The 12,063-nt window shown below is 42.3% G+C and overlaps 1 protein-coding gene across 12 annotated transcripts in view; it reads left to right on the top strand.

Moving 5' to 3' along the window:
- Nucleotides 1-12,063, top strand: part of FHOD3 (formin homology 2 domain containing 3) — a 655,003-nt gene that overhangs the window by 617,940 nt on the left and 25,000 nt on the right. For 8 of the 12 annotated variants that reach the window (XM_054018870.1, XM_054018869.1, XM_054018867.1 and 5 more), the window contains 3 exons: nucleotides 4,527-4,550; nucleotides 8,232-8,403; nucleotides 11,436-11,597. In XM_054018870.1, the coding sequence (XP_053874845.1) occupies nucleotides 4,527-4,550; nucleotides 8,232-8,403; nucleotides 11,436-11,597 (358 nt within the window). The remainder of the gene's footprint in view (nucleotides 1-4,526; nucleotides 4,551-8,231; nucleotides 8,404-11,435; nucleotides 11,598-12,063) is intronic. The other 4 variants (XM_054018872.1, XM_054018871.1, XM_054018868.1 and 1 more) reach the window with 1 other exon arrangement.

The following is a 12,063-nucleotide window of genomic DNA, read 5'->3' as shown; positions in this document are numbered from 1 at the left end:
CCTTTTATTTTTCTCATCATTTTGTGTATGGATTAATATACAGATATGCTCTTACTTCCCAAGATGCTTCTATGGTTTTCTGTTTTTTTTTATTTATTCACAAGAACTCTGTATAACCATGTTTCAGAGGAATTAGTTTTCCCTGGAATTGCAAAAAAAAAAAAAACTATCATAATGCGAATAACAAAATGAACATACCTGCTGAGGTCCCACTGCAAAATGTCTGGCTGCATTTCAGTGCCACTATGCCCAAAGGAAAACAAACAGCTCACTCTGAACCAAACATACCCTTAAAAAGTAATGTTAATGTGCTTCTCAGCACTCTCATACAGCTAATCTTGTCATGTAGAGCATGCTGAAAACTAGATGAGCGCCAAAACAAATGAGGCTTTCCTATTTAATGATGAATGGTTTTGGAACAAAATGTATAAATCCCAGACAAAAATCATTACTGAACTGGAGATAAGATAAGAAAATATGTATTAATAACTTGCAGGGGGTGGGGAATTAATGGAACAGTGTATTTTTTAAAAACACACATCCAAAAACCTGGAAATCAGTGTTTGCATTTTACAAATATTAATCAAATAAATACATGCCCTCCTATGTTACCACTCTGAGAACACTTCATATGATATAGGTGTGGAGAACTGGGGAATATCTGTATTATTTTTCATGAATGGGGAGTGGAGTGTTTGTGTGATCTGTTACTTGCAATGGAGCTAAATCAAAGAGGTGGTTAAAAGGACCAGACAGGAATGGCAAAACAATAACAGGGATAAGAGTCCTGGAGGGAACAATGGGGAAGCTGTTAACTGGGGAATGTGACTCCATCCAGGTTTAATCTTCCCAACACTAAGGCTAGGTCTACACTACCCGCCTGAATTGGCGGGTAGAAATCGATCTCTCGGGGATCGAATTATCGCGTCTCGTCAGGACGCGACAATCGATCCCCGAATCGACGCTCTTACTCCACCAGCGGAGGTGGGAGTAAGCGCCGTCGACAGGGAACCACGGAGGTCGATTTTGCCGCCATCCTCACAGCGGGGTAAGTCGGCTCCGATAGGTCAAATTCAGCTACGGTATTCGCATAGCTGAATTTGCGTATCTTAAATCGACACACACACACACACACACCCCGTAGTGAAGACCTGCCCTCAGTGTAGAATCAAAGGAGGACACTAAACCATTTGTGGACCCTGGGCCTAGAAAAAAGAGAGGGGTCAGGGGAGCTGAGAGAGGCTTCCCAGAGAGTGTCAGTGAGCACTGACAAGGATGCAAGGAGACACCCAGACTGACTGAGAATCAGGGTCTATAGCTAACAGGTTACAGCATGGTGCCGAAGAGAAAGGGGGCACCAAGGCTAAGTCATGTCTCCCAAGAGGCTTGAGGGGAACACCAAGTATAGGCTCCCAAAGGAAAACTCCTACAGGCACCAAGCCCATTGAGCCTGCTAGATATCCTTGTTGGCAACCGGAGGGGTGTAATCTGGAGACTCTGTCAGAGAGTGGTTGGACTGCATGGTCCCATCCCAAAGAGAAGTGGAGGCATGGGCCTGTCACTGGAAAGGGATCTCAGAAGGAGCAGTCTACCCAGGAGCCATGACTCATATGGACATATGAAAAATTTTCCTGAAATTTGGCAGGTTCAACACTTGATACACTGGTGATTGGGTCTAAACTCCACAAATTTAAGGAAATCTTAAAATTCATATACTGTGGTTGCAGACTTCATAAACTACATCCACCATGGTTTGTGTAGCCTAAATGCAGGAGTACGCTAGGCTTAAATGTCTGCAGCACACAATCTAGGTGGTGAGGGATTAATATGTTTCTATGATTTCTGGTGCCTAATGTCAGGCAGTTAGGGCCCCAGTCCATCAAAGCACTTCAAGTATGTGTTTTATTTGAACCTGTTTAAAGTTAAGCACTTGCTTGGGTGCTTTGTTAAGCTGGGGCCTAAATTAGGAAGTCTCAGGTAGCAGCTGGATAGGACTTTTACGTTTATGTAAAGTGTAACTATTGTTGTTAGACTATCCTACTTATATAGCATCCAAGAATCTCAAAGTGCTTTATAAATGTCCGTATTTTTAGCTTCACAATATCATTGCATGGTAACCAGGTATCATTGTAAATAAACCACAGATGGATTAAGAGACTTGCCCAAGTTCCAAAAGGAAATCTCTGGCAGAGCCAAGCATAAATTCCAGGTCTCCAAACTGTCAGTCCTATGCTTGAACCACAAGACCATCCTTCATCTCTTAAGTGTCACCGTGATGTTGGTGTTGCTGTTGTCTAAGGAAGAGTGAATTTAATCTAGTTTCTTTGGTCAAATAGGTGGTGAATGATATACACATCTGTATGTCCAATTTAATCCAGTTTGTATATCCAGTGTAGCTGGGGCTACGCAGCTCAAGATCTCAATTTTGAAGTATGATGGCTAATATTTGTCTCATGTTTTTGGGCAGGGGTGTGGATGGGAACGCACAGGCAGAGTTAAGGTTGTTTGGGGAGGGCATTAACTCCACTTTTTTCATACTTTCCAACGTTTAGAGGTTTCTTTCAAATGTAAACTTTGAATTTCCTGGCTTCCAGACATTTGTGTTTCTTAGAGATACAGAAGAGATCCAAGCTCTAAGCAAAAATATACAGTGGTTCGGAAGCCACCCTCTTATGATAGCAAAAGGTAGAGAAAATAAGCCACCGAGAAACCAGTCACTAAGTAGGGAGAAGGAGTAGCCAGGCTTTCTTCCAGTGCCTCTCCCTATTATGAACATGGGAAAAGAGGAGAGAGTGCCAAGACTGCTAACCTAGGAAGGGGAAAAATAGATAGCCTTCTTCCGATCAACTGGAAGGAGTGTGACACAGACCCCTGTAGCATACATCTTGCACCTCAGATCTGACAAAACTCATACATCATATTAATCCATAAAGAGTAATGCGTAAGGTATCTATAGAGAGCTCATCAAGTATCATAATCATTGCGAGATGTAAGTATGAGTAATAGTTAAGGAATAAGGTATCTATGTTTAAAGAATGCTTTACAGACCAGGAGTAGAAGTTAGTCACCAAGAGTTAACGTGTCTCAGTGATGGCCCCATTCAGGCAAGGGGGAATTATCGCCCCATTCAGTGATGCACTGCAAAGCTCAGTCGTTTGGCCTTATGCAATACTGAGACTCTGAGTGAGAAACCATCAGAGGCAATGACAAACAATCGAAAAACTTAAAGGCAAAAAAGAAACTTTACAGCAAGTCAGGGGTTCTCCCTATCTGTGAATAGAAACAAAAGGCTATTTTCAGTATAACACAGAGGAGGGAAAGGCATTCCATGTCCATTCACTGAGAAAACCCATTGGAAGCAAGGGGGTTTCGTGAACATTTGGATCCTGGTTTTTATTAAACCAGCCAGATCTGCAGTAGACTGAACTTTGGGGAAAATCTGCCTATTGCATAGGAGAGGGTAACTATTGATAAGTGTAGACCTAGGTTCGAGTTTAATGCTATTGTTTTGTGTTATAATCACTTGGTTTCATCAGTTTCTCCCATTTCTAGTTACATCAGTATTCTTTCTTAAATAAGTCTGCTTTTGTTTTATCGTAAGTGCTCACAAGTGCCGTGTGGTTTGCAGGAGTGGTGGGTTAAGGTAAAACTGGTAAATTGAGGTACACTGCTTCTTTGGGGGCAGAGGATCTGGAATTTCTGAGAGTAGCCAGCAACAGGGGCTGGATATCACAGGGGTACAATTCAAAGGGGACTCGGATTCTAGGGTGCACCTATTGTTAACCTAAAAGGTGAAGAAAAGGGTGCCATAACCCACAGGAGAGGGCTTGGGTGGCTAACAGGTTGGTGATGTCAGGGAGCTGACACCCAGCTAAGCACAAGCAAGTCTCCCTCACATTGGAGGCCTGGGGCGTAACAAGGTGACTCAGTGTCATGGGTGCCTGAGAAACATCACTGGGAGGGAGAGGAAGAGAGAGCTTCTGTCTCACTAGCAGGTGGGTGAGGGGCTAAGAGAGAGAAGCCAGAGCCAACCATACAGCCTGTCTTTCCATTATTTGGAATAACAAGAGAGCCCTCCACCTCCTTCCATGCAGCCAGGGGAGAGCTGCTTTATGGTTCCATTGAAGCAGAAGGATGCATAGTGTCATATAACACCATGATTTGAGGGAAAGAAAAAGATGAAAGGGTGATAGGGCATGGCCTTACTTTGGAATTTGTCTGAGAGAAAGCAGCAGACAACTCTACTTAAAACTTTGCCTTGGTTCTATTGCCAGTTCTATTTGTGTGCATTTGAGTGCATTGATGAATAAATGCAATGCCTTTTCTGCAGAAGATAACAGCATCCATTAATTTTTTCTTTACTAAAAGGAAGCAGCAACTTGATTGCCATATAAAGTACTTCCTTATCTACCTTCATTTACAGATCATCTTGTCATTGCTTAAACAATACCATGCTTTGATCATACTATACTTCCTAAATATTGCTCTTTGTCCTTCTCTGTCCTATCCTTCGTCTCCCCTGATAGACCGATGAAGAGGAGGATATAGAGGTATGGTTCTTTGAAAGAGCATGTCATTTCCGCATCCCCTGTGTGCTGTGAGATCTAATTCTAACACAAATATTATGGAATGCTCAAGTCCATTAGCTCAACTGGAACAATGCACGGTGACTTTCATTCTTGTGGCTTTTTGGCTCTATCTTAAGACTGTTTATAAAGTATCTTTACCAAAGAGTTTAAGTGTTCTCCTACAAATCCTGATTTGGAGCCTTAATTACCTGAAACTTCCTTTTTCCAGTTCCCAGAATCATTAATTAAGTTGATAATTCCCTTAACTATGCAAAACTTCAATAATCTGAGTGTCATGGGGAAAACTTTGGATGAAGGTTCCCATGACAATGGGATAATCAATGATGTGCTGTCTATGCACAAATCTTTATTTTATGAGCAGTTCAAACATCTGTCTATAGAGATGCAAAACAAAATTTTGCAACATCTGCATTGTGAATCCCAAAGAATTGAACAATGGAATAGTTTGTGAACTTCTTAAAATTCCTCTTAATACATGAGTCTGGAAATAAATGAATAAATAATGTACTAGCTGACATACCTGCTGTATTCCCAGTGGAACAGTCTATTGTTATGGACAGCATCTCATTGTGTAATGCATTCTTTGTTCAAAAATAGCTCACTCATCCAGTTCAACTAACCAAGCAATTTGATTGGCTGAATGCCCAGTGCTTCATAATGACAGTCATTTGCACAAGGGCTAGTCTTTGAGGGTAAACAAAGCATTGGCATTTGAAAATGAAAGATATGTAGGAAGCTACTTATCTGGGACCTCTTCTTCCCCAAAGATTATAATTTAATGTCTGGATGGGGCAGAATATGAGGAATCACCCAGGGCATGATGATTTGAACCCATTGGATGGAACAATATGTGCTATTGAATTAACATTTGTGCAAAAATATTTGACTAATGTGTGTATTTTAACTAATGGTTATATGATGATAGTCTCCTTTGGTTTTTCTGTGACATTTTGTATCTGTTAACTTTTCAACTTACTGTCAATATTATTTTTAAACCAAGACTGGCATGCACTGCAGTAGAAGTTTATCACTAATATTTTTCTAAGCTTTATTTTCACATATGAGACTCTAGCACTTATACGTTTTCTTCCTCCAAATGAGGCAAACTGATATTTTTAAAACAAATTCTAGGCATGCACCATCAGCAGTATATCTCAAATTAATATATTTACCTCACTCTTTGTAAGGATCATTGCTTTGTTATTTGGTTAACTTACAGTTCTAATCTGATCAATCATTTTGTTTAAATAGTATCATTCTCACAGTAATTTCCAGATCAAATATTTTCAGTTTACAAGTAAAACAATGGGGTTTTCCTAACAGCCAGCCCTGCAAACTCAATGTAGGCTCTGAGAGTCAAGCTGGGTTCTTTCCTTCTAAAGCATCATCACTAGTAATAAAGGTTCTATGGATTTTCTTGAGTGCAACTGATTGGCCTTATAATAAGGAAATTAATAAACAATCCTGTTTATGATGCAAAAGGAGGAGTAACATTCAACACGCTTTCTCATATATGTGTTATGTCTGCCGGGCTAACAGGTATGAGGAGAAATTATTTTAGCCCCTGGTGCTTGCAAATATGACTTTGAATACAAGACTGGGGCAGGTCTGTTGAGTAACAAGTTACCATTTTTATGTAATCACTTTTCAGAGTAGAAACATACCTTAAATATTCTTTCTGACAGTAAGAACCATGAGAGTAAGTGGCACATTTTAACCTTAGCATCCATAGGCTGAAATAGATATATAACATGCTCCTCCTCTGAAAACATCATGCTCCCTTAAAAATGTTTTGCTCTGCAGAAGTTCTTAGAGATCATCTGATCCTGGTGTATGTTGTCTGGCTTCAATCCTAGACAGGTTTCTTCTGTAACTGATGAAACCTCAGCCTGCTGTCACAATACTTTGTGTTATGTATGTGCAGCTAATTTAGAAACTGTTTCTTAATGTTGTCTTGGTAATACAGAAATCATACACAGATTGGGTGAGTGAAGGGCAGATTCCAAAATCGGTTTAAGGTTTTGTTTGTTCTTCTTACTGCCGCCTGCAATTTTTGTGCTCCAGCCATGAAATTATTTGGCAACATTTTTTCAGTGTTGTTCTTAATGTATTTTTAACTTACTGTAGGTAGTTGCTATTAGAACTGCATGACTGTTATCTGTAGATATGCAGGGGCAGGAATAGAGGGGGAGGTTAGAGACAGCAGGAAAATGTCTCCTTTCATGGACAGTGAAACTACTTCTGCTCTGCCAAGTTACCCGTAGTTGATGTTACAGAACAAACTTACCTACTCCTTACTTAGCTAACTTGATTCATCTAGTGTGCCCATCACTGTGGTATTTGAGTCCCAATGGCAGGCCCTTACCCAAGGTCACACAGCAGGTCTTTGTTTCACACCCTATGCTCTGATGGAAAAGGTATGAAGATTAAAGCCCATATCTATGCCTCGTTTTTTTGAGGATTTTATATTCACCTGGATATTCCCTTGTCCTTGTAGCTATCAGGGTCTGTTCTCTTGGAGAGAAGTGAATATTGCTCCTCTCTTGAGCTTACCTGTACTACAAATGAATCCAGGCAAGCAAGGATCTCTGATTGTGTGTCTACTGCTCAGTGTGTGATGTGTGGCATATTTTCTTTACTAGTTTCATTCTTTAGAACTAAATAACTTCAGTAAAGAAATTAGAACCTCTCTGACCACACATCCCTAGTTGTCACCTATCACCCCACACTGGAACCCGTATGGGGTATCATCAAACAACTACAACCCATACTCCATGGGGACCCCATCCTGAAGGAAATCTTTCCTGAATCCCTTCTTCTGGCCTTCAAACAACCCTCCAATCTCTCCAAACTCATTATCAGAAGGAAGCTCCCCATACCCAGGACACACCAACTCAAAGTAGGCGCAGACCCTGCCAGAACAACAGATGCAAAACCTGAAAACATATTTCTGTTGCTACAATGATCAACACCCCCCACAACACACCTTTCAAGGTCCATGGGTCCTACATATACCAATCACAGCATATAATGTACCTCATCCAGTGCATTAAATGCCTCAATAGCAACTATATGGGTAAAGCCAGACAATCACTATGCTCTCAAATGAACTCACAGGAAAATGATAAAAGACGAAAACACCCTATCACCTGTGGGTGAACACTTTTCTCACTCTGCAACTGACCTGTCAATCCTCATCCTCAAGGGAAGCCTGCACAATGATTTTAAAAACAAGCCTGGGAACTTAAATTGATAATTTTGCTTTACACTAAAAATCATGGACTGAACAGAGACACTAGATTGATGGTTTATTACAACAATCTGTAGCGCCACTAACAACCCCCTCCAGCTGCTACTCCCACCCCGCTTTGCTCCTTATGACTGGAGCAGTGTTAAAGGGCCACTTCATCCTGTGTGATCCCTTGAAATATGTGTTAACAATTTATGCTAAATTATCTGTTCCATCTTGTAATTAGCTGTGACGCTCTGTGTACCTTTCCTAGACCCGAAGAAGAACTCTGTATAGGCTCAAAAGCTTCTCTCTCATCAACAGACTTTGGTCCAGTAAAATATATTTCCTCACCCACCTTAGCTCTTTAACTTAGATTGTATCAATTAAACAAATTCTTTTTCTTTCTGCAGTCTGGAAAGTTCTCCAGCAACTCCACCCCATCTCAGAGCCAGCCCCAGGGTTTGCAGTACGCTGAAGATGCAGCAGAGCACGAGAACATGAAGGCTGTGCTGAAGACCTCCTCCGGCAGTGGGGAAAGCACCACTGCGCTAGGTGTTCGCACTCGAAGCAGAGCCAGCAGAGGTAAACGCTGTGCTTCTATTTTCTCAACTCCCTTTGGGCGTTGTCGTTAGTTATTGTGTGTAGTACAGTAAGACGTTGAGGTCAGGCCGCCGAAGTGGGGGGCTGACAATCTAAATAGTCAGAAGAGAAAAAGCAATTTTTGTTACCCCCCATTTTACAAATGGGGCACAGACCCATGGAGTGGTCAGCCTAAGATCAGGCAGGTGGGCAGTAGCTGAGACAGTGGGAGTCGCAATAAGGAATAATGACCACTTAAAATTGACACACACACCCCTTCCTGCATGAGCCTGGCTCCCCTTTAAGCCACAATTTGTATTCCTCTGATCACTGTTTATTATGAAATATAGATGAGGTCAACATAATTTTTTCCAATACAAGCAAGTTGAAAGTAGCCATTTGGCCACAAACTGTTGCTTAAAGGGCATCAAATCTCATGAGGAATGGTGGGGAAAGAGGAGGAGGATTTGCAAAGTTCTTGACGGAATAAAAGAGATTATAAATGTATAAACATTTCCCTGCCATTTGATTTATCCTACTGCACAGAACTGCTGTTTGTTGTGGACACATGAGTCTACACCAGGGGTGGGCAAACTTTTTGGCCCGATGGCCACACCTAGTTTAAAAACTGTATGGAGGGCTAGGTAGGGAAGGCTGTGCCTCCCCAAACAACCTGGCCCCTCCCCCTCCCACTTTCCACCCCCTGACTGCCTCCCGGCCCATCCAACCTCCCCAACCCCTCCCCCCCCCGCTCCTTGTTCCCTGACCGCCCCACCTCAGGACCCCACCCCCTACGCCTATCCAACCCCACCAGTTCCCCATCCCCTGACTGCCCCCTCCCAGAACCTCTGCCCTATCCAACTGCTCCCTATCCCCTGACTGCCCCCCAGGATCCCTCCCACTCCCCGCCCCCTTACCATGTCGGAGCCAGCCACGCTGCCGTGCTGCCCAGCAGGAGCGGCGGGCCAGAGTGCTGGCAGCATGGCAAGGTGAGGCTGCGGGGGAGGGACCAGGGGCTAGCCTTCCCAGCCGAGAGCTCAGGGGCCAGGCAGGACGGTCCCGCAGGCCAGATGTGGCCCACCTCTGGTCTACACCATATATACAAGCGCAGTGTTGTTTTTGTAAAACCGATTTTTAAAAAGTGAAATGGAAGGTGAAGAATCAGTCACACCAATCACGTAAAATCATTCCACAGTGAACACTAGTACTCCGTGGATAAAGCATAATGCACTCAAAGCTTGTATCAGTCCCAGATGAATGTACGCATTGATATCACTTAGTGCCATAGTAAGGCTGGTGATACCAGCTAGTAAAGAGAGAGCAGATTGGGGGCAGATCATCTACCTTCAATAGGTATCCATGAATGTGCTCGCAACTCTAGCAGCTCTTTCTTCTTCCTTTGAAGCCAGCAGTTGTCAAGTGTCAGCACGGTTCAGTTCTGAAAACTGAATCCTGGGAAATCAAATGTTGTCCCAGGCTACAGTGCACAGACCCAATATTCTGATAGAGGAGTTTAGTAGTACAACCATCTCTGGCAATGAGATATCTTCATGTCTTCTCCCTCATGTGATCCCCTGGGATCTCTATTCATAGGAAGAGCAGCAAGCAAACCACTTCCTTATTGCTGAATCATTTCACTGATAGTGGGCCCATTAACTCATTTTCCATTCACATTTTTTCTTACAGCTGTGGTTTATCAATTAATCAATCAATTAATGGTTCTGGAGTACAGGGCATTAATTCTTGGTGGTAAGGCCTGCTCTTCTTGGTATTCCTTTCCCTCGTGTATGGAAATCTTATCCGTTACTGATTTCTCTTGGTACTGCTATGCCTAGACCCTGCTCTGCTAGAAAAAACATTTTCTATGTATTTTATTAAAGCTTTGATGCCTGGCTCCAACAGCCCCAGTTTAAAAAGCAGGCCGAGTAGCTAAGATACAAAGAAGTAAACAACTCAAGCTGCTCTGCAGCAAGCTAAATAGCTGCCGTAATTCATTAAGTGCTAGTGAGCAGTGTGTCCTGTAATAAGATTCAGTTCCTGTTGGCTTAAAGAATAACAGAAGCGGTGGTAAAGTGAGCCAGACAGAAGCCTTTTAGGAGCCCTGTCCTAATAGAACTGCTGTTGACAGGAGCCTGGAAAAAAAGCAGCAGGACACATTGCTAATCAAGACTCTGCTATTTACTGTCAACAGTGAGGTGCCAAGGGATGGTCCCATCACTGATATTTTTTTAAGCTGACTGTGTTTACTGAGCCAGCTCTTTTGGAAAGCTCATTGTCATTATTCTTCCGACTGACTAACCTTCAAATTATTAAGAAAAACAAACAATAATATCTAATGGAGAAACCCAAAGATGTGCCTGATGGAGGGCTCTGTGCAACAGGGAGGGCTATAAGTTCATGGATCTTTTGGGTTCGGAGACATGGCTCTCTGGTGTGTGTGTGTGTGTGTGTGGTTTTAACCAAAATTGCTTATATAGCTTTTCAGTCTGAACATTTTGCCAACCACTTTTGCTTTTCTGCTTGTAACAGAGCACATGCCCTTGTGCCAGGATATATCCAGCCATGCAATAAAAAGGTGATTTCTTCCTTTCAAAGGGGAAAAAAACATCTTGAACCAAATTCTTTCCTCCATTACATCCCCTTTGTGCCACAAGCATGGAAGCAGACGTGGTATAGTCTATGCCATCCACACTGGCTCCAGTGTAGGGAGCAAAAGGAGATGTGAGGAGAGCATGCTGCATTCCAGCAATCCCCAGCTGGTGGACAGTCTCTGGGAGACTATTGCCAGCTGCATAGTCTAGAGGGGAGCCATTAGTTTAAAGCCAGTGCAGAACTCCCTTATAGCTCACACTCTGCTGGTGCTGCAGAGTAGCTGGGGCATTATCTAAAATGTTCTGTAATGGGTAGACGTTTTTACTCTGACAGATTTGAAAAAGCAGTCACTGTGCTGCCTGCTGTCATTCTCCAATGATCCATCTACAAACAAAGGTGATGTGTGAGGGATACTCTTTTTCTAAGAATCCCATTTGTTCCAGGCCGTATCGGTTCATGGAATGCTGCTGGTGATGATTCACCTAATGCTACAGATGATGCAGCTGATGAGATCATGGATCGCATTGTAAAGTCAGCCACCCAAGTGCCAAGTCAGAGAGCGGTGCCTAGAGAGAGGAAGCGGTCCCGAGCAAACAGGAAGTCATGTGAGTACTGCTGATAAACTTGTAGCAATGGAGAGGAAAGCTGTCTGTCCATCTATCTCTTTTCATATGCACATCTGTATGTTTATATGTATGTGTATAAATATGTAGGATCAACTCCTTAGCTTGTGTAAGTCAACATAACTCCAGTGATTTCACTGAAGTCTGTACATTGAGGATCTGTCCCAAAATGTTTCAATTTAAAATTAACATTTAAACTTTTTGGTGATAAGCTATTAGCATTATTTAAAGTCCACTTAGCATTTGGAAAGTCTAGAATTAGCTATTTTGCTCAGGCAAAACAGCATAAAACATAATGGTAAAAATACTCTATGGAAGTCAGAATTAATATCAGGTGAAGAAAAGCTTCACGGCTTGAACCTGGCTTCCAATATGTAGATAATATTGCTGCATATTTGATAAAATCAGGTATTGGGCATACAAGCCCGTACCTATTCTTCTTCTTTGA

Source organism: Malaclemys terrapin, chromosome 2 (assembly GCF_027887155.1).
Source record: "Malaclemys terrapin pileata isolate rMalTer1 chromosome 2, rMalTer1.hap1, whole genome shotgun sequence".
NCBI classification, from domain to species: domain Eukaryota; kingdom Metazoa; phylum Chordata; order Testudines; family Emydidae; genus Malaclemys; species Malaclemys terrapin.
This window is presented reverse-complemented; position numbering and strand designations above follow the sequence as displayed.